This window comes from Cetorhinus maximus, chromosome 17 (assembly GCF_964194155.1).
Source record: "Cetorhinus maximus chromosome 17, sCetMax3.hap1.1, whole genome shotgun sequence".
NCBI lineage: Eukaryota > Metazoa > Chordata > Chondrichthyes > Lamniformes > Cetorhinidae > Cetorhinus > Cetorhinus maximus.
The window spans coordinates 49,872,326-49,895,711 of record NC_135895.1 but is presented as its reverse complement, the minus strand read 5'-3'; the positions used below and the strand labels follow the sequence as shown (position 1 = coordinate 49,895,711).

The 23,386-nt window shown below is 44.2% G+C and overlaps 1 protein-coding gene across 5 annotated transcripts in view; it reads left to right on the top strand.

Moving 5' to 3' along the window:
- Nucleotides 1-21,730, top strand: part of patj (PATJ crumbs cell polarity complex component) — a 392,616-nt gene extending 370,886 nt beyond the window's left edge. For all 5 annotated transcript variants that reach the window (XM_078561172.1, XM_078561175.1, XM_078561174.1 and 2 more), the window contains 3 exons: nt 9,371-9,474; nt 17,061-17,184; nt 19,615-21,730. In XM_078561172.1, the coding sequence (XP_078417298.1) occupies nt 9,371-9,474; nt 17,061-17,184; nt 19,615-19,761 (375 nt within the window). In that variant the 3' untranslated portion in view covers nt 19,762-21,730. The remainder of the gene's footprint in view (nt 1-9,370; nt 9,475-17,060; nt 17,185-19,614) is intronic.
- Nucleotides 21,731-23,386: the final 1,656 nt, after the last annotated feature.

The window sequence follows — 23,386 nt, the reverse complement described above, 5'->3', positions numbered from 1 at the left end:
CCTCCATCCGTTGGTCCAAAAATTGCCTTTTATCATCCTGCCCTTCCTTCTCATATTCTTTAAGGATTGCTCCTAATCCCTTCTAGCTCTCCATTTCTCACTCCACCTTTAAAAACATTCTTTTTGACAAAGCTTTTAATCACACCTCCAACTGTCCCACCATGGCTCAGCTTATGTTCTTATTTAATTTCCTTCATTACTCTGTGAAGCCCCTTTGTGAGTAATACCATGAAAGTTTAATGAGTATACTGTAAAGATTAATGTGCCTGACAGTAATTTACTTGTATGTCTGCTGATTTTTTTTAAAACTGCAAGCACTTCACTCGTGTGGTTTACATAATTATTATGGATTCTTTATGATGCCCTGCCTGCCATATATTATCTCACATCGATTGTATTTCATTTGTATTTCAAGTTCAGTGAAACAGATGGAAAACTGATTTTCTTAGAGAGTGATGATAATAGAAGGGTTGAACGATTTAAACTTTGTTTATATTACAGGGAATATAATAGGATAAGTGGAATGTTGCTATTCGTAATACAGTGGCACTCTGAAGCATATCTGCTTAATCCATTTCTGCTCAGTGCTCTTTTGAAGCAGTGATAGGAAGACATTCTTCTTTATCTCTAACCACATATCGAAATAAAATAGCTATGATTAATTGATAGTGATCTCAGAGTCAACCTCAGAAAATATGTCATTATGTACACATGTAATTGCAGGGCAACTGAGTGAGTGCAAACTCAGTGTTAGTGTAAAAAAGAATTGCTCTCAGTAATTATAGAGAGAGGAAAGAATGATACAATACAAAGTGAATTTGGATAAGTGATGTGAAGAAGTTATACTGTGGCAGGCATCTGCACTTATTACATTATTACTGCTGGTACTGTGAAATTCATCTGATAATAGAGAGCACCAGTGATTTTAATATATTGCATGTCTGTTTTATAAATGCAAAATCTGAGACTGGTTTGTAGTCAAAAAACACCTGAATTCTACTGGCCCCTGGGTGATGGGGAATGGAGGTTGGAATGAGAGGGATCCATATCAGGATTGTTCCCCGACACAGTCCCACCACAGGAGTGGGAGGCAGGCCAGTTTGCATAATTAGAACCCCTGGTGAGGGGGGGTGCCGCAGGCAATATCGGTGGTGGTGTGGCCTCCTGTTGCCTGTGGAAAGTGTCAGCTTAACCAAAGTGGAGCAACCCAGGGGACCATTGGAGCCAGAGGCTCTGTAGCCCAAAGAGGATGCTGCAGATAGGATAGGCAGCCCCACAACCCCAACAATCCCCGTGAGAGGGGGTTGTCCCTCCAATTAGTGGGACCTTTTGCCTTTGGCCACCCTGAATTTACTATTATATTATCATCTTTATGATTTCTACTTACCTGCCTCCACAGCACCCATTTTTCCCAATGGTGCTGCTGAGACTTCAGAGCTGCCAGCCCTCTGATTACCATCAGGAGTTTGCTGGCTGTTCCTCATTGGACAGTGGGCCTGGAAGCTGCCAATTAAGAGGTCGCCTCCAGAAAATTGCCAAGCTGGTCCAAGCTGCTGGCAAATGTGGACTCGGGACCTCCATTTGGTCCCGACGTTCGGATCCCAAAACCAGAGTAAAATTCAGCCCACTGTTGTAGTAGCTTTAGCCCAATTAGCATTAAGCAGCATTCATGGTTGAAGTTGCCCCAAATATATTATTATTTTTAGCTTTATTTAGAAAGCTCACATGTACAGAGTCTGTGGAGATTGAAATGCATTGGTGCCTGAACTTCCTTGGTGTGGCAATCAGATTTGGATTGCCACTCTGATCCTAGTTTCCTTTTTACATCCTATCTCGCCTGACCTTCTGACTCAGGCTGGGCAAGATCCAGGCAGTGCAGCATGTCCCCGAGGCCTAGCATCGAGGGCAGCTCGGTCAGATGCAAGAAAGCCATGTCCCTTTTTTTTACGGCACTAGCTGGCATAAACCAGGTAAGTTTAAAGGTCCAGCCAAGTTTAAAGGTCCTTGATAGACCAGGGAGAAGGTAAGCATACAAGGTAAGTGGGTAGGATGTAGGGGGAATTTTGACGGTGGGGGCATCGGGTCGGGCCTCAGTGGTGGGAGGATGGGGGAGTGTCAGGCCTTGGTGAGGGGAGTCGGGCCTCAGTTGGCGGGGGAGGTCAAGCCTCAGTGGGTGAGGGCAGTCAGGTTAAGTTGGGCCTTGGGAGAAGCAGATGGCAATAGGTGGGGGGTTGGGTCAGGCCGGGCCGTGGTAGGGGGAGGGGGTTGTCGGACCGGGTCTTGGGGCATGTCAGGTTGAGCTTTGGGAAGAGGGGTTTGGTCGGGGACTGGGGGTCGGGTCGGGTCGGTGAGAGTTGGCCTGGCGTGGGAGGGGAGGGAGTGATAGTCGGGCCTGGTGAGGGGGCAGGGGATAGAGCCCCCAAGGGGGTGGGGGGGATCCCATGGGTTGGGGAGTTCTCTTCAGGGGCTATAGTCCCTTGGGGGTGGGGGGTAGTCCCTGGGGGGTAGTCAGGGGAGTCGGAGGAGACCCCTCGGGTGTCAGGGAGATGTTGGAGTCCCTTGGTGGGGAGGGGCCGGTGTGGGCCTAGGCAGTAGTTACCCAGAAGTTAGAAGAGGCTTTAATTCTTCCAATATTTTCTGAGTAATTCTTGATGAAACCCAATTGGAATCATCCAAGGTTTGCGATTTAAATCACGTTTTTGGATGGTTCCCAGTGCAAGGCAACTGCCAAGGGGAAGTTTCCCTTTCCCAGGCAATTGCCGTGCAAACCTTACCTGTGAACTTCCAGTGGGGGAGGAGGGGTGCTGGGTCCCCCAGCGCATCTTTGGGGTACCCCCCTGTTAGCAACTAGACATAGGCCTGAATTTTTCCCTCGTCGTGCGGGCTCGGGTGGGGGCAGTCGGAGAGCCGCCTGCCGCCTGCAATCAGCTCCTCGCGGATCGCGAGTGGCAGCGCTGAACGCTGCCTGTGCGGGTGGGGGGAGGAGGGAGAGCCGGGCCTCATGCGCAGCTCACGCATGCACGCGAACGAGCGCTTCAATCTCCCTGAGGCACGGCACTGCCTCAGAGAGATTGAAACGCTTTTTATAAAAATTAATAAATACAGTAAAAACTTAATGAAACATGTCCCCTCACATGTGACTGTGCCTGGGGCATGTTTTCATTTCAAAATAAAGGTTTTATTTAATTAGTATTAGCTTCAGGAAAACTCATCCCGCTCATGGATGAGGTTTCCTAAAAAATGTAAAGGCTGCTTGGCCTTTCCTCCTGCCCGCCAACCATTAGGTTGGACGGGCAGTGTAAATTTCAAGTTGATTAGGTTGTATATGGCTTTAACAGGCCTTTAGATGATCGGCAGACGCGCAGCTGACTCCGGCGCGCGCCTGCCGAATGAAATGTCACGCGAGTGCACGATGACATTGGGATGCACACCCGATGTCATTGCGCGTCGTATTACGTTCAGGCTTGACGGGCGCTCGCCCGCACGTCAAAGGTAAAACTCTAGCCATATTCTGGCCATAGTTTTAAGTGAGTTTTGTGTGTGTTAGGAATAAGCTATAGCTTTAAGTTTAAGTTTCATTCTTTTTCATTTGTGAGTTAAAAGGGTGAAATCTGAGTCTGGTTTCATTTAGAGTTTTCTCTGTGAGATGGAGTCAGCCGGTCTGAAGCCCTGTTTATGTACCTGCATTTTAATGAGGCTTTATGACCCTTGAAGTGGTTTAGGGAAGTTAAAACAATGTAGGGAAAACTGTGCTGTTGCCTTGCAACAGGGGGCTCACAGAGACAGAAAAGCAGTTTGTTTTCAGTGGGTAGGATCTTTCCACAGAAATTGCCAGAGCAGGCAGGAAGGGAGCTGCAAGGAGTAGTTCCCAAAGAAAGAAGAAAGTCCCAAAAACCAGAGAGCTGGGTAGAGGATGGTCCCTGGGAGAAGGTGAAGTCAAAGGAAAAGAACAGGAACCTGAACCGGTCCTGTACAGTAGAATTGAAAGTAAGGAGCAGGGGAAAAGGCTCCGAATTAAAGAGAGAAAGGTGGGGGAGTAGAATCAAGGCTAAGTGAGCTTGCTAAAAGCCAGAAGATCCAGGGAGACAACCAATGGTGGATGACTCCTTACTATGGGCCTATGAAACAGTGGTGTCCTGCTTGGCATAGCTGGATATCTGAGAATGTGTGTGTGGAGAGTGAAGCCTGAATGCATGTAGAGATCCACGGGAGGAAAACATCGGAAGGAGAGTTCAAACCCTTGGAGATGGATCCTTGTTGAAGACGTCCAAGTGAAAGTGTCATTTGGGAGAAGATTCCAAGGCGAGCACTTAGAACATTAAGATTGGAAACCCTTGACAGAGTTGGCTCATGGTGTGACAAGCGTCTGGGGGGAGTTGATGAGAAATCCATAGCATCTGCTTTGTGTGGCACCTGTCAGTTGGTTTCAGAGTGTGGTGTGTCCGACCACAGGTCCCCAATTGGTTTACATGGACTGTGTATTTACTGTTAACATTAGAGTATAAGATAGATTTTGTAACTTGTGTCATCCTTACAAGCCTGTTTATATCTGTAAAGGTATAGTTATGGATGAGGAGTAGTGTAATATAGTTCATTTTCTCTTGTGTGGTAAATGTTTTATTATTTTGTTAAAAGTACAGCAGACTCTGTGACTCTGTTCAGTAGCTGCCCTCCACATTTCTAAACAAAAAATAAAAGTTAGGATCTATCAAGCCAGGTTCCACCCTTGGACCTGACTTGCCCAGTAGTAACATCAGCTGGGATCATAACACCGCCCCCCAATACGATGCCCTGGAACTCAAAAGTTTCGGCCCATGGGGCAGAAATTTTCATTCAGCGGGTGGGCGCGCGCCCGACCTGCTCAAGCGTGAAATGACGCATGTTGATGTCGGCTGAGCGTGCTGACATCAATGCGCAGCTGCGCGGTAGTTCAGTCGGCGGGCACGCACCGGAGCCAGCAGTGCGCCGCTGACAATTAAGAGGCCTGTTAAGGCCATTAAATAATTAATTAACCTAAACTTTTCACTGCCCATCCAACCTAATGGATGGTAGGCAGGCGAGGAGGCCAAGCTGCCTTTGCATTTTTTTGGAAACCTCATTCACAGACGGGATGAGGCTTTATTACGTTTTTATTTCCTTTACTTTTTTTAACAACACTTCATCTCCCTGAGGCAGCTCTGTGCCTCAGGGAGATTATGAAGTGTTCACTCGCGCGCATGAGCGAAGTTCGCACTCGGCCCACTCGCCCTCCTCCCCCTGCTCGCACAGGCAGCGCTGAGCGCTACCGCTCGCGTTTCACGTTGAGCGGGCTATGTGAAATCGCGGTCAGATGCTGATCGCAGGCGGCCGTTGGCTTCCCAACCGCCCCTGCCCACGCCTGCCTGCCAAGGTCAAAACAATAATATGGTGGACACAACAATGTCAAATATTGATGAAACAATAGCTGTAATCAGATATGACAATAGTTACTATATGCTTACCTTATCACATAAGCATGGATCTGTTATCTACAAATCGGGCTGAAGTGATTTGGAATGGGTGAGACTGCACAAAAAACAAACTGCATTAGTGCAATTTGCCGCCCAATTACTGCAATTTTACAATGAAAGTGTGAATTTTTAAACAATGGGCAACTAATAAGTCGCTCTAAACTCTAATATCACTGTTATAACTGAGCTGTTTCATTTAATAACAAAAGTAACAACTTGAATTTATGTAGTGGCTTTAACAGGCTGCAAATAGTAACACCACTATTCCTGGCCAGAATGTAGATGATTTTGCCTGGAGACTGCACTTCTGTAAGTGACTGGGATTGATTTTATGCGCATCATTAGTATGTAACTATCCTTCACTTACTGCATTTTGATAGAGAAATAATCAGTTTGTAATATATAACCATTCCCCTATCACTGCATTTTATTGGAGGAGTCGCCTTGCGCTATTAGGAGAAGTTACTGAGTTTTTTCTGCTTAGTTCATAGAGACTCTTAAAATATATTCTGCAAATAGGCTTGTTTGGTTTGCTGTGTAAGTGCTGTAATTCCCACCCCACCTCCAACTCATTAACCGACACAATGTCGTCAATGTACTCGAAATGAATATCCGTATGGACAAAAAAGTAAAACTGAATTTGAATTGAATTGAATTGATACTTCGCCTTTAACACCGATTAATGTTCAAGACGCTTCACAGAAATCTAATCTGACAAAAATCAACACTAAGCCAAAGAAAGAGATATCGGGACGGGTGACTAAAAGCTTGATGGAAGAGATGGGGAGATATTTTTTAATGCTTGTTTAAAGAAAAATTTTAGCCTTAGATCTAAGTTAAGAAATGACAAGGTTGCTAAGTTTGTTTTCAGGAAATTGAGTTATTTCTTAAATAAGGAGTCCAAGTTAAAGAATTTCTAGTAAATTCATTGTAGTTGTTGAACATTTTGTGTGGGTACTGGGGTAACATAGGGGTTGGGAAATTGTTGATACTTAATCATTGTGATTGGTCTGCCTTTAATATAATTTGGTAAACATGAAAGTACCAAAGAGAGATGAAGGGGCTGGTTTCAATCAATGTGCGAAGCAGGTCTTCCACTGGCCACATACAATCTGAAAGAATAGATATGCTTCAAGGAGGATCAATTTAAGACAATTTTTTTGTATTGATTCAGCTCACATGAAACTGGTGTTCACGTACTGGCTCTCGACATCCATATCGACAAAATTGATTTGTTTATCATAACAAGAGAATCATAGCCCACATTTTCCTGGGTCAGAGATTGTATAGTCAGAATAGGAGAGACAATTTTGGCAATGTAAATACGGAGAGCCTGTGTGTAGATGTTAAAGTCTCATGACTAGAACTGCAGAAACTTTACCGGGTAGGTTTTTTGAATTCATATTTTTAACATAAACCTTCAAGTGACAGGGATTTGGACACAAACCCCAAAATTCACCACACAGTTTTCTGTCAATTAATTTTAATGGATGGAAGATTAGGAAGGATATGCTGACTTCCATGCCTGAATTCTGATATGCATTGCTGTTGCACAAAGTTCTGTATTAAGAATGAAAGTTCATAAAGTCTACTCATAAATGTAGAAATTTAAATGGATATTGTACAGAGCTAGTTCTTAGTCCAACTGGGATAGGGCTAGAATTTTAATTTAATTGATATTGTCAATGTGGTCAATTATATTATGTTGTGATGGAATCTGTGGTCAAAGTTTATATTTTTGAAAGACACTCTAACTGAAAAGGGCAACTGAAAGGGGGAATCGAAGAAGTAACTGAGAAAGGAAACTAACCTTCCCGGTTGCTAAGGAAACTGAGACTGAAACTGAATTTGGAAACCAAAACTCCTGGTTGAAACTATACAGAGGAGACAGAGCCATCAGAGCTCAATAGAGGATGAGTCGAGTAGTGCAGTGAGGGCAGGCTAAGGAAGACAGAGGCTATATCCAGAAGCTGAGAACAAGCAAAAATATAGTTGCTGCAGCTGTTTCTGTTATTGGAAGATAACATTGGTGGATCTATATCATCCAGACAGAGTTGAGGAGGTTTTGCAGACGTGTGCCTTTTTTGGTTTAGACCATGCCCTTGGAACTTGGGTTGGTTGTGCGCTCTTGTCAGCTGAGGATCATGTTACATCCTCGGAAGACAGAGATTTTAAGGACTTTGTGACTGAAATTGTTGAGTAGACTGCTGAGCTACTTTGTAATATCTAAGTTGTGTGATTTATAGTTAATAATCAACCACAATTTGCCTGCTAATTCATGTTTAATTAACATTGACTTTGGGCTTTAGAGTATAGGTGATTAAGATGGTGTTTAGTGTTTGCTTTGTTGGACTCTTGTACAGTAAAAATTATTTTGTTTTAAACTGCAACATTTTGTGGCTTCATTCTTTTAGTAAATAACTGGGATTTCGGATTTCTTCTACTTTTTAAAAAAAAAGTTGCTGACCATGACTAAGATGGCTAATGTATCTTGTGTATTGAATTATTTTCATTTTGTAGTACATAAGGATTTCCCATCCTATTACATCTGTAAGGTTGATATTTTACTAAATAATTAAAATTATGTATGAGTATTAAGATGAAATAGTCAAGGAATAAGTTATTTCAGTTTAATTTCAGGACTTCCTTGTAGCCCTCAACTTCTTGTAATCCTCAACTTTCACTGATAACATAATTAGAAAAGAATTTTCAAAGCTAAGGGTTAAAAATATAGCTCTGGCTTATTTAATAATTGTGCTGCATGTTTTATATACCATTCTGTAGTCTTACATTTCCTCTCTCCCTCTTCCTGCATTGAGTCAGTTACCCCCAATCCATTGACAACAGAGAGGCTAACCCTCAGTTATGTGTTGCAGTGTGTATGATGGTTGCCACGCTTTCCTACATAAGAATGGTAATACATTTCAAAGCAACCATTGAATGTGAAGCACTTTGAATGTCTCTGAGAGATGTGATGAGGAGCTCATAAATTCAAGGCCAGGATCTTTCAGTCGGCTTGCAGGGTCGGGCCCGACACGCCAGAACGTAAAATGACGCGTGATGACGTCGGGCGTGTATCCGGAGTCGACTGCGTGCCCGCTGATAATTGAAAGGCCTATTACAGCCATTCAGAAACTAATTAATTTCAAATTTACACTGCCCGTCCAACCTAACGGCTGGCGGGCAGGCGAAAAGGCCAAGTGGCCTTTACTTTTTTTAGGAAACCTCATCCACGAGCGGGATGAGGTTTCCTAAAGCTTTTACAAATTGAATAAAAACGTTTTTTGAAAAATAAGAACATGTCCCATCTCATGTGACACAGTCAGATGAGGGGACATGTTTCATTAAAATTTTATAGCATTTATTTATCATTTTCAAAAGCGCATCAATCTCCCTGAGGCAACTCTGTGCCTCAGGGAGATGGAAGCGCTCTTCGTGGGCAAGCGTGAAAGAGCGTTGGACTTGACTCTTCCTCCTCCCCCAGTCCGCACAGGTAGCGCTGAGCGCTACTGCTCGCTTATTACGCTGGGCGGGCCTTAATTGGTCCGCCTGCATAAAATGGCGGTGCGGTGCCGATCGCAGGCAGTGGTTGGTTCCGCAACCACTCCGCCGAGCTCGCCCAATGCGGGAAAAATTCAGGCCCAAGTCTCTCTTTATCTAAATTCTTTGGCAGCAATCAAGTTTGAGTTTCAGGTAGCCCTTGGTGTCCAATTCATGACTTTCTGGTGCAAAGTCAGATGTTCTTACCCCTTGAGTTATGTTGCCAAGAAAGGTGTAATTTAAATTATAAAATGCTTTCTATAGATGGCACTTATAATCCACCTTTTCTATAATTTGTCTTTTCCTATTTTTACTAACGAGTCCTTTTGCTTTATCTTCAGGTCATAGCTGACACAAATATCACTGCTATTGCAAACCAGCTTGAAAATATGTCAACTGGTTCCAGCTTGAACTCACCATCCGACAATCAGCCAGAAGAGCCAGAGTAAGTATGAGGCAAATCAGCTTAGACCCTGTAAGCCTGTATGACATTCTATGCTAAAAGATGGGAGTTTAAAATGGCCTTGCCGGCTTTCAAAAATTCTGTCTTCTACAAATTTTCCATAATGTTTCATTAAATTGATTTTTGTCAAGTGTACGTAATTTGCCATCATGTAAGGAACAGAGTACTGAAACTGTGCAGAATCTGTTATTAAATACATAAAATTATTTAAATTTTTTCTTGTTATATAAAGGAGAATTTTCTCCCCATCAGGCAGGCCGTTCAGGAGCGGGTGCGGAGCTGCGCCGCCATGTTACATGGGCGGGCCAATTAAGGCCCACCAAGTGTGAAGCATGGCTCCCGAGGATAACAGGAGTGGGCGGGTAGCGGTGGGAGTGCAATGACCGCCGGGTCCAATGGCGACCTGGCGGCCTGTTCAAATAGAGCGCAGGCAGCCTTGCAAAGGCTGTTCATCATGGCCAACAGAAGGGCTCCCCAGAGCGCTGCTGGAGAGCAGGCCAGGCAGGAGTGTAGGGCAGCAGGGCAGTGTGCTCCTCAGTTTTCTGATGATTGCCTAGCTGCCCTCCTGGAGGAGGTGGCAACACGGTGGGAGGTTTTTGTTCTGAGGGAGGGGAGGAGGAGGCCCCCCACCCACCTGACCAAACATGCCTGGGAGGAGGTGGCAGATATAGTCAGCTCCCATGACGTGGTGCGATGCACGTGGGTCCAGTGCCGCAAGCGATTCAACAACCTCTTGTGCTCGGGAAGGGTGAGTACCATGTTGGCAGAGGTCGCTTAACGCAGCAGTTAGACCTTTCCCCCAGCCCCCCGCCCCCCAACTCTGAGTGCAGTTACAGCATCGGATCATTCGTGGCATGTTGCCTTCGCTGGGTGAGCCAGCAGATATTGCCCATGCCTAGTTCCCCCTGAGAGGGAAGCGCTGAGATGGGTTCTGCACCCGCAGCATGTGTTAGACTGACACCCAGAGTACTGTTCTGGGGGCAACCTCAAGGATCTGCACCTGGACGCAGTGCTGGAACTGCAAAACATGTGAAAGTCAGGGTGCTGCCATGCTAGGAGGGGAGCTTCCAGCTGGCGGGGCACCAATCCATCTGCTGCCCTTGGCATTCCACGTGTTTGTGCATCCTTGCTTTGCAAGATTAGACCGTGTGGTGGCAAATGTGATGGAGGCAAGGGGGCGTTCAGCCCTGGCTTCTTGGTGTGAGTGTGTGGCAGCTGCGGGGTGACGAATCACTGGAGCCCTGCAATGTCCCACACTGGTTAGAGCGGCAGCAGTGCGATGGGAATCCAGGTACAGGGTGGACTAATCAATGCTCCTCTCTCCTTTTCAGGAGAAGACTGCACACAATGCTGCCAAGGAGATGCGGACTGGCAGAAGCTAGGCCCAGTTGGCCATAATCGCCCGATATGAGCAGGAGGCGATGGATCTGGAGAGGTGCCTTGCACCCAGGTCCACCAGTGGCAGTGAGGCTGGGGTGCCACGGGGAGGTAAGATTGCCGCGCACTGAGGTCACCTTGTGTGTCCCAGCAGCCATGGCACTGCTGAATGTTCAGTGATTAAAGCTTCCAATATAGGTTGACCACTGATTGTGAAAGGATTGTGGAAGCATACTGATCCGGGGGACAGGCATGCACATTAACATTGTTTCCACTCTAACTAATCAAATATCCTTGTTCTTCCTTTCAGCATCACCGGAGCAGGGCCGGGAGGAGGAGACAGAGGGGCCACCTCTCACACCTGAGGGCTCTGAACAAATGGACTCACCAGGGTCACACCATCTCTGCCAGGCAGGCACCAGCACAGATACTAGCACCTCGGTGTGAATTAGATCGTCGGCTAGTGTCCCGGGACACAGCGGTGAGGGCACTTCACACTCGCTTGAGGTGCAGGCAAAGACAGAGAGTGCCCATGGCGGCGGCATTCGGAGGGACCAGGCACATGCTCGGTCCGTGAGGCAGCAGACACTGGAAGTGCAGCAGGGTATGCGGGAGGATCTGGCGGAGATACATGAGGCAATGCGTGGCATGGTGCCCGTGCTAGAGGAGTCCATGCGGAACTTCACCGATGCAATGATCCTCATGGCCGTGCACCATGCTTCCTCCATGGAGAGAATGGCAACTCTCATGGAGAGGCTCATCCAGGAGAACAATCAGCGCCTCCTAGGGTTGCGCTCGGACCTGCAAGCTCTCACAGCGGCATTGACCTCAGCTGGTCAGTGTCAGTGTGGGAGATGGATTGGGCACCAAGTATCCCAGCTCGGTGCCCATCCATCAATGGTGAGCAGGGAGGTCTGAAGCGACCTCACATCGGCGCACAAGCTGCCTGTCGTCTCTGCGGGCTCCTCTCAGGGCACTCCAGATTAAGGCAGCAGCTCCTCCGTCCCTCTGCCAGTGACTGTGGGATCCAATGGGGCTACGCCGACTGGGGAGATGCCAGCTGTGGAACTGGCCGCTCCCACCCAGGCAGGGCCATCAAAGGCTCCACAGACCAGCGGACGCCCGCCAAGGTCATTGAGGCCAATAGGACAGCACAGTGAGCAGGCTGTCTCAGATGCCAGTGCCAATGAGGGGGGAGTAAACTTAAGGCACCGTAGGCGCACCATGGGCTGAATTTTCTGGCTGACATGCGGGTGGCGGAGGCCGCACGTCAGCGCTTAAAATGTCGCACGTACGTCCCGACATCAGTGTGCGGCATCGCAATGTTTAGGTCGGCGGGCGCGCTATGCAGTGTGACGTGCGCCCGCCATTAATTAAAGGTCTTGTTAAGGCTATTAAGTCACCAATTGACGAGGATTTTGAGGAGTCCGTGCGAACTTCGGCTCGGCGCACGGGCCCAACGGGAAGGCGGGTAAGTGATTTTTTTAAACAAACCTCGTCCAGTGGCGGGATGAGGTTTGATATCAGAATTAATAATAAAGTTTTTGTGTACTTCATTAACATGTCCCATCTCGTGTGACATTTTCACATGAGGGGGACATGTTAATGATTTTTTTATTGTTCTATTTTTAAGCCTCATAGCCTTTCAGAGATCTCCCTGAGGCACCACTTAGCCTCAGGGAGATGTGCGCTCTTTCATGCGCATGCGCGAAAGAGCGCACTCTCGCATTTGGGGAATCTCCCCGCCCGCACAGGAAGCGCATAGCGCTTCCCGTCGGGCATCACCCTGGGCGGGCCTTAATTGGCCAGCCCATGTAAAATGGCAGCGGGGCCCGTTTTGCGGCGGCAATTGGCTGCCCACCCGCCCGTCAAGGGCAAAATTCTGCCCCACAGGTTTCTCAGTGGTGGTTTTATGTTTCCCCACTGTTAGTTGATGACAAGCTTGTGTGATGCGTAACACCTTTGCATTCATTTTATTTTCTGCTTCATTTTGTTAAATCATTAAATTTTGATATGTGAGCATGGCTCAAGGTGATTCCTTACTTCTGCAGGTGGACGGAAACCCATGATGTTATGAGTGACTTGTTTGTTTTATGTGAGCTTTATTGACAAGGCACATAGTTAATATTCCTAACCAGGCAGATGTTGCTCTCCGGTATCGAGTATGGAGCCTGCAGCCCAGACTTGTGTTGGAGGTCCATCTGTGGTGGGCTAGCTGAATGTTTGTTGGATTAAAGCCTCCCAGGTGTCCTTGCATCCCTGGAGGATGCCCGGGTCAGCGTCTATCTCCTCAGCGTTCTCCTGTGCGTGTTCATCCTCGGACTCACCACTGGACTCATCATGTGCAACCAGAGCAACTGTGTCTACATCTTCCATGTCCACTGCGTCGCCCCTTTCCAGTGCTAAATTGTGGAGAGTGCAACATGCAACCACTATCAGTGACACACAATATGGGGGGTATTGGAGTGCGCCCCCTCAACAGTCCAGGCATCGGAAGCACATCTTGAAAAGACCGATGGTTTTCTCTACCACAGCCCTTGTGGAGGCATGGCTCCTATTGTACCGCTGCTCAGCTTCTGTTCTTGGATGGTGGAGGTGCGTCATAAGCCACCTTCTGAGGGGATAGCCCTTGTCACCCAGCAGCCATGCACCCAGCCGGGCTGGAGCACTGAAGAGCCCTGGCACCTGGGAGTGTCTGAGGATGTAAGCGTCATGGGAGCTGCCTGGGTACCTTGCACAGACTTGCAGAATCTGCATCTTGTGATCACACACTATCTACACGTTTATGAAGTGGAAGCCCTCCCTGTTGACGAAGGCACTGGGCCTACCCGCTGGCACCTTGATGGCCACGTGTGCAGTCGATTGCACCCTGGACACTGGGGAAGCCAGCAAATACTGCGAAGCCTCTGGCTCGCTGTGTCTGGCTGGCCTCGTCCCAGCGGTAGTGAATGAAAGTCAATGCACGCCTGAACAGAGCATTTATCACCTGCTTGACGTAAGTGTGGACAACTGATTGGGAGACTCCGCAAAATTCACCCACCGACCCCTGGAAAGAGCTGGAGGCATAGAAGTTGAGGGCAGCCGTACCTTCAGCGCCACTGGCATGGGTGCTTATCCACATAGTTGGCGCAGATCTCAGGATCTATAATCTGACAAATGGAGGTCACTGTCTCCCTTGAGAGATGAAGCCTCCTTCGGCACTGCACCTCAGAAATGTTGAGGTAGCTGCTTTGCCTCCTGTAAACCCTGGCAGCAAGATAATGACATCTTCTGTGGCCCCTTCCGTCTTGGATTTCCTGTTGGTCTTGCGCGCCTGCGCCTCGCCTCCCAAAGGTGGCTCCCCTGGAGACTGAATGTGGACTCCTGGCCTCCTCCCCCTTCTGGCCCTCCCTTCCTCCTCAGAGGAGGTGCCTCCAGTGGAGAGCACAACTCCCATTCCCAGGCTAAGGGAAGGGTGCCTGAAACCAGCAAGGCCCCAGAAATTATGTTTACTCCAGAGTCCTGACCTGAAGCCTGTTACTCCTGTCCAAGCAGCTGTGAAGAATTTTGAAGAATTCCTGCTCACAGGCAAGAATCAGTATCTTTCCCCACTCACCCCTCTTATCTCGCCCGTGGATGAGGTTTATAAAAATGTGGCCTACCTGCCTGCCCGTTGCACCTGTGCAAAAACCTGAAGATTTCAAGGGCCCCAAAAAATCAGCGTCAATTGTTGCCTCAAGGGCCTTAAGTGGCCCGTTAATTAATGGTGGGCACGCATTGGAGATCATTGCACGCCCACCCACCAAAATATTATGGCGTGCGGTGACGTCAGGACGCTTGCCTGACGTCACCGTGCGTCATTTTACATGTCAGTGTATGGGGCCCGCCCCTGCACGCTGACGAGAAAATTCTGGCCATAGTCTCCCACTGTGAGTACACCTGAATAGAAAACTATTGATAGCAACAGGATATAGAGTTTTTGACAAAACAAGGGAGCATTAGCTTAGACGCAAACTAGGTTAATAAAATGGAAAGTGATGCACAATGTAACAGACAAAGGCCAATTGAGGCCTTTGTGACTCCCATCTCACGTGGTGTCTTGTTGTTACTGTTTTTTCTTCACTTCTGCAATTGTTTACAGTCACATAGGATTTCAACAGTGTGTCTCTTCAACTCCATAAAAAACAGCTACTTCATTCACAGTCAGCTCAATACAGTCTATTAATGCAACTATCCCAATGTCATTAGAGACTTTACCCAATGATTAAAAAGGAAAATTTTAATCGATGAAAAAACAGTAAAGTAGAAAGAATTTGCATTTCTTTAATACCCCCAAAGTGCTAAGTGACATCCACTGCAATTAATTACTGTTGAAGTGAATCAAAATTATTTTGCAACCAAATGATGCAGCAAATTTGTGTACAGGTCCCTACATACTACAAGTGGAAAAACGAAAAAGAACAGCTTGCATTTATATGGAGCCTTTCACAACCTCAAGACATTCCAAAGTGCTTTATAGCCAACAAAGTATTTTTAAAGTCACTGTTGTAATGTAGGAAAAGTGAAATGAATTGCCAAATTTTAGTGTATTGTTGAAGTAAGAAAGTTGCCTAGGTCTCTAGACCAACTTCCTGGTCTTTGAATAGTGCCATAGATCCATTGCATTATCTGAACCACCAGAACAGACAGGCGGGGCATTTAACATGGTATACAAAAGCACTGCTTTGAAACATCAACTTTAATTATCTGCTGACGTCCTGGAGTAAAGCTTGAACCTACAAACTTCTGACCCAGAGGCAAGAATGTTACCAACTTAGCCAAACTGACAGAATCATAGAATTAAGGAATTGTTACAGCATAGAAGGAGGCCATTCGTCCCTTTGTTTCTGTGCCAGCTCTCCATAGGAGCAATTTACCTAGTGCCACTTCCCCACCTTCTCCATGTAGCCCTTCACATTCTTCCTTTTCAGATAACAATCCAATTCCCCCTTGAATGCCTTGATTGAACTTGGCTCGACCATACTCTTAGGCAGCTTATTTCACTTGATTGTATTAACTCCTGGCCTTGAGCCATAGCTATCAGTCTCAGAAAAAGAGCATAAATTACAAATTTACAGTTATACTATAATGTTTCTTTTTCATGAACATACCTCCCAATTTCAGTCTCGGGCAGTGAAAGATTGAGAAGCTTGACTGTAGTCTTTAATATCATACAAAACCTTGGCTGCCCCATTAATGCACAAGGCTTTCCTGATCAGATGGGCCTATAAATGAGTGAGCAGCCAGCCTGCCTGAAGCAAGCAGAAGGCTGCTTCAATATGTAAAACAGAATCCTATGCCAAATGTACAGCCCCAGTTAAAGTTTTCAGGTACAAATTGGTGAAATAAGCGGCATACAAGCGCTGGCCATTTGTACCAGACACTGAGCAGCCTGACCAGCAGCCCTTAAAGGGACGCTGAAGGCCGCTCACAAATTGACTCAGGAAACTTATAACTTCTTTTTTTGCTGGGCCTAAGAGCAGCAATTTGCAGTCGTTGTCAGCAGTTCTCTTACTTAGTAGATTGTGTACATGTGAAAGATGGAATGAGCAAAATGTGTTGTAAGAGAAGCAGTGAGTAAATGGGAGCAGAAATTATAATAGTGAAATAGTAAAGGCAATAATAAAAGGAGGATATAAAATGGAGACATAAATGGTAGACAAAATAAAATATAAAACAAAAGCTTTTTAGAAGAGAAGTAAAGCAGCAATATCTCAATGTGAAGTTTGAAATTAAAAAATAAATTGAATTAATCCAAACATTTAAAATATTAAGCAAAATGTAAGCATAAAAATAGCCCAAAAAACTGTGATTTTAAAATGTAAAACCAAAATAGTACACAAAAAGTTGGATTATCTAGATTGTCCAATTGTATTACAAAACATATTGTGCTTTGCATGGTATCCTAACCCCTCATTCACTAATAGTTTGTCTTTGAGCAATGCCCACAAGTGATGTGCCAATGTACATTTTGAGCTTCAAAGCAAAAACTTGATTTATATAAACAATCTGCTTACTATCAACAAAGGATGTAATGTGTTATTTTTCAAGTTTTGTTCCTATTTTAAATTTTGTTAAAATGTGTAATTTCACAGTCTGATGTATAGTACTCCAACAATAAAAATTGTAGAGTGTACAGGAACATTATGAGTAAGCTGTACTTTCATCATCAGACATCCACAGTATATAAACATAACTTTAGAGAAAGGACCGGATGGACTCGGGTTCAGTATTGTCGGAGGACATGGAAGCCCTCATGGGGATCTGCCAATCTACGTTAAAACAGTGTTCGCCAAGGTAATTGTGTAATTCATGATAAATTTTCTTGGTGGTTTTCAAACATTGCATCAGGAGGCAGAAATAGTTCTCTTTGTTATTAGACTCTTATTTAAAAAATACTATAGGATAGTTTATATTCCAAGTAAAACTATCCTTGCAGGTAACCTGATCTGTGAAAATCTTTCTACTATGGAACTTTTCATGTCATCTCTCCTTTTGCCTTTTTGAAGTAAAGCAACCAATTTAGTCTGAAATTCTTTTGCAAGGGACCAATTACAACTAGAAACTGGGTGAGGTTGCCCAAGCTTATTTCAAAGGCTCTTAAAGCCATCAAAAAAGACTTTTGTCTTATCAGGCATGGCTCTTATCCAGTTCTTCAAACTGGAAGTACAATTATATTGTTTTTACGTAACTTATAATTTCAATGGTGGAGACAGATTTTTGCTTATAGAAAAATATTCAACTTAAAGGGAGGTTCCAATTTTAGATCAAAGGATCACTTTAAAGTGTTTTAATAGTACATATGTTGCTGAAAATCTAGTGTCACCAGCTATGTAGCTGTAATGACGCAGGCTACAAAGCGTGGAATGTGTTGGAGCCACTAGTAGTACGTTTTAATGTGACTTATTTATTTAATGTAATAAAAGAAAGAGTTGCATTTATATAGCACTTTCACAACCACAGAATAGCTGTAAAGGGCTTTGGGGCAATGAAATAATTTTAAGTGTACTCACTGTTGTAATGTAGGAAAAGTGGCAGCAATTTTCCTACAGAAATCTCCTAAAAACAGATGTTCTTTGAGAGATAAATAGGTCAAGGGACATAAATCCCCTACTTTCCTTTGAAACAGTGGGATGGGATGTTTTATGACCGCCTAAGTGGGCAGACTGACCTTGGTTCAACATTGCATCCGCAATGTGGCACCTCTGATTTTCTCAGTACTGCACTGGAAGTATCAACCTCGATTTTTGTACTGAAGTCCTGGGGCCAGATTTTCCCATCCTGAATTGAGACCTGTGTGCCGGCCTGTTGCCTCCATTCCCGATTCTGCTGACTTTCCCAAGGAAGGGCAAGAGCAGGAGGATGAGCAGGAGAAAATGAAGTTGCCCACTTGGTTGATTGGGCATGTTGAAGTTGCCTTCTGACTTCCGGAGATTTTCATGCGGACGGCTTTCTGAAGCTGAGTAGCTGAAGACCTGGCAGTGTTGAAACAGGCTTATTTGATGCAAAAAAAAGTGAAAGTTTGGACAAAAAACTGAGCAGCAATGACATTTCAATTAATCTTTCCCTACCCTATGCTGGGTCTTGGCTCTCCATTTGCCCTGGCCACTTTGAAAATTAATGTCCTTTTGCTTTTTTAAGACTGCACACAGACAGCAGCCATTCAGGCCATAACATGGCTCATTCCCCACTGTCTGTCTCCATTCCCAGCTGCCTCCCCACAGCCCCCCCGGAGCCCCCGGAGCCCCCGCCCTAGCCCAGTCCACAGATGCTGCCAGACCTGCTGAATTTTTCCAGAGTTTCTATTTTTATTATACTAGAGAGACAGAATCTGTGACTGGAGGAAGAGGAGGAGCAGCAGCAGCTGCTGCTCCAATCACAACTCTGCAGTCAGTCAGTTTCCACTCTAAGCAACTGTCAGAAACTGACAGAGCTGGAACAGCAGTTTCCGACCTCCGGGCAGCTTTATGGGTTTCCAGCCAACTTCTAGTTCCGATTTTTTTAAAAAGCCAGCAATTTTTTGCCACCCCCAAATTTTGCCACACTAGTCGACCACCTGGTTTACCTGGTGGTCGCGATAGCAAGCTTCAGAAGACTATTTGGCCATGGAGTGAAGTCCTAACTGTCACTGGACAAAAATCAGAAGCTTTTTTTTTGTTCAGGATTTATGAATACAACTTCAACACCTAAACTGCTCCCCTGACTAGATCAGATAGCTCTACGTGGCTCATGGATTGTACTGAGAACATTCTCTGGTCTACACATTTTGGTACCAACTGGGCAGTGCATTTGCTCACTAAATCATCAGAACAGGGGAGCTAATTCTTTGAAAATGAAAATCATTTTGGTTATGTTGCATCATATAATCTTCGCTAAAGAATCATAGCAGTGGTTACCAATTCATGCCAGCTGACTAGAGGCACACACGGTGAAATTTTACGGCAGTGGGATTTTACGTTCCCACCGAAGCCAATGAAGTTTAGAATGTCTCGCTGCATTTTACGGCCCCGTTCCCGCCAAAACGGGGCCGTAAAATTCTGCCCACAAAGTAATTGGTTAATATCCATTGCAGAATACTGAGGTATATTTTAGCACAGCCTCGGAAAGAATAAAAATATGCTGGTTCTGAAACGCAAATCAAAATGTGTAAAAAAATATATATATATATTATTCTACACTGTCAGGGATTTGGATCCAACTGAATTGATTATTCTTGTGCTTTTGCAGGGAGCAGCGACGGATGACAGCCGATTAAAACGGGGAGATCAGATTTTAGCTGTAAATGGAGAAAGTTTGGAAGGTGTCACTCATGAACAGGCTGTTGCCATCCTGAAACGACAAAAAGGAACTGTAACATTAACAGTGCTGTCATGAATATAACAATGTGGCCATGATTAATAATGGGCATCTCTGTTTAAATTCTGCCAGGAAATGACATCACATTGCCAAACACAGGAATGATATTCAACTAAGATTGATTTTAGTCTCATTTTTTTTCTTTTAACTCATTATATTGATAACCAATATTGGTATGTTAAAAGAGAGGTAGCAAAATTACTATGTGTCAATCACTGTGCATTGATTTGTGAAAATCTTCCTACTGATCTTATCCAGCCACAGCTTCTTGACAATTCTCACTAAGTGCTCTCATATTTAAGTATACCATGTAACTATAGTAACTTCTGGATATGCAGTGCCTAAGTCTGACTTTGGATACATAATAGTAGTTTGTAGTCTTCGTCACATGGAAAGTAATCTGGCTGAACTGATTAACCACCCTTTATAGAATCCATCTGATTTTCATTCCATTCATTTTATTCTGTTTTTTGATATTTTGCTTGTTAAATCATTTATTTCATTGATCTATTTTGCTTCTGTTTACAATATGTATTTGAGTTTTTTTAGATTTTTTAATTCTTTGTAACAGTGAAGATTTGCAATGATTGTCTAATTTGCACTATATATGAAAACTTCCTTAGTCCCATGCAACAGCAAAAGAATTGTGGGCCCTAGTATAACATTTATCAACACTTAGAGAAAATATCTTGCATGTCAAGCATTAATTTTTCAAGTGTATACTCAACCTTTTGACTTCTGTCCATGTTTCGCTAGAAAATTAACCCTTTCCACAGACGTTGGAGGTTGGTAGTAGGAAACAATCAGATCACTCAAAGTGGGCCTGAAACATTTTTTTGTCCATAAACTTCAGGCAGAAAAACTTAAAATGAACTCTTGTGGCCTGATTTTAACTCAGAGTGGTAATTGGGGTGTGTGGGCCAGAGTGAGAAGCAAACTGTCCACCCCTGCCCGAGATCAACAGTCCGGGAGTTTTGTCTTCCGTGCCTCATTGCAGTTCTTGACACTGATTCCCACCCAAAGCCAGTGGGAATTCCATCACCATCATAGGGTGGGTGTCAAATTTTGTGAAGAAACATATGGTCCTGGCAAAGTAAATAAGGAATGCAGGTTGTCCATAATCAGGGTGGGGGAGACCCAAGTTATCCTTTTAAAATCAGAAAAGGTTACACTTGCCAGGACCCTGGCCAGTATGTATGGGATGGTGTAGTCGGACCTCAGTTATAATGGGACGCTTGTCGTGATGATACATCAGAGCATTCCCCAATGTACCTTTGGGTCTCAATTTATGATATTCACAATGAAATGGATTGAAATTAAGAGTTCACTGTGCAAAAATCATAGGTTTAGACATGTACCCTATTATGACATGCTCCAGCATTTCTAAGTGTGAACTTCAAGCAAGAGGTTGGGATAAGATATTAATAACACTTATTCAAACCGCAACAGCACACACTAGTGCCACATTTTGTCATGTATGTGTAAGTCACTCTTTTATGCTTCAAAGCAGTGATTTAAAAAATCAAGTGACAAATTTATTACTACCAATCATTCCGTTCAGCTAATGCCTTCCAGTGTTGACGTGTGTAGAGTGCTTTCTTTTAAATTCAATATAACAAAATCAAGCTAACTTTCCTGTGTGTTTAAATGATTCTTTGTGGTGATGAACAGCAGCCTCTTGTTCTTATTGTACTATACATATCAAGTTTTTGCCTGAATATATTTTGCATATTCACTCAAATGTTTAATTCTGGAACATTGAAGAAAAGTGATTAAAATCTGAGAGAGATATATATAATATTGCAAAAAATACTATGCCAGAGGAATTTAGTTAATACAATAATTGTTTCTGGGAGCTGTACATTGTGTTTCATTTTGTATCGATGCAAATTATATGAATTACTTTGCTGAGGAAAGCGTAAGAAATTTGTATGTCCATGAGTTAAGATTCTGAAATAAATTGAAATGGAATTTGTTCAATTCAGAATGTTTTACGATATTAATAGTGTATGTGTTTTCTATTTATATTATGTCATCCCCACTCCAACTTTGTCCCCTCTCCAGAAATTGCTGACTCTTACTAGACTATGATTCCATGATGTCAGCGGATCCTTGAGTTGTTACTCTTTGCATGTTAGGCAAGTATTAGCAGGTTCACCCATCATCCCTATGCTTGATAACCTAAATTGGCTCCAGGTCCAGCAATGCTGCTATTTTAAAATTCTTGTTCTTGCTTTAAATCCTTCTATGGCCTTGCCCAGCCCTATCTTTGCAATCTCCTCCGGCGCTACAACCTTTCACGATCTCTGCTCCTCCAATTCTAGCCTTTTGGACATACCCGATTTAAATCGCTCCACTGTTGGCAGTCATTAGCTGTTGAGGCCCTAAACTCTGGAATTCTCTCTCTAAACCTTTCTGTCCCATTACCTCTCTTTCCTCATTTAAGACAGCCCTTAAAACCTATCCTTTTCTGTCCTAACATCTCCTTATGTGGCTCAGCATCAAATTTTGGTTGATAATGCTCATGTGGAGCACCTTGGGACATTTTACTACATTAAAGGCTGTCTGTAAGTGCAAGTTGTTGTTATTAAATGATGTGACATCATGGTTTGGCCCAAACCTGTGCTCGCCTGGTGCTCACATATGGTAACTTCCCATTTGATGTTGCTAGATAATGATTAAGTGAGAAATTTGGCTGATCCTATCTCCCTCTCTAGTGCAGTGTAGCACCTCCACTGACACCCCGGATAACTCCTCCACCCTTACCCCATAGCCCTGCAAATTTTCCCAGTCAGATTCTTATCCAATTTCCTCTTAAAAGCCACAATTGTATCAGCCTCCACCACACCACCAGACCGTGCATTCCAGAATCTTAATGACTGACTGTCTGGAAAAACTTTTCCTTATGTCGCCTCTGGTCCTTTCACCATTCCCTTAAGTCAGTATCCTCAGTTCTTGACCTTTCCACTAGTGGAAACACTTTCTCTCTATCTACTCTGTCTACACCCTTCTGCTTTTAAATGGGAGTTGGATAAATCATTTAAAGAAAAGAACATGTCAATCATGGGGAAAGAGCAGGAGAGTGGGATTAACTGGATTGCTGTAAGAAAAAGCCAGCACAGACTCGATGGGCCAAATAGCCTGCTACTGTGCTGTACCATTCTATTCTATGATTCTCTCACTGGTTTTCTTTTGGTAACTATGCAGAACTCAATAAAGAAGTTGTTTTTATATTTTTATTTTTAAGCTGAATTTTATTTTTTGCTAAGCCTTATCCATTTAAGTAAATTGGAACTCCATGATAAGCCTGATGACATACACTGAACACTCTAGACATTGTAATGCTACTTACAAAACCCTGCTATGACTCATTGTATTGTATCTGGCCAAGCTATACACCTCAATGCTAAAACTATACCTGTGTAATAATACAAAAAATAATGGCTCTAAAGTAGTAAGGTATTTTCATACAATACAGACACTACAACAGTAATGTTTAAAACAAAAACAGAATTACCTGGAAAAACTCAGCAGGTCTGGCAGCATCTGCGGAGAGGAACACAGCTAATGTTTCGAGTCCGTATGACTCTTCAACAGAACTAAGGAAAAATAGAGAAGAGGTGAAATATAAGCTGATTTAAGG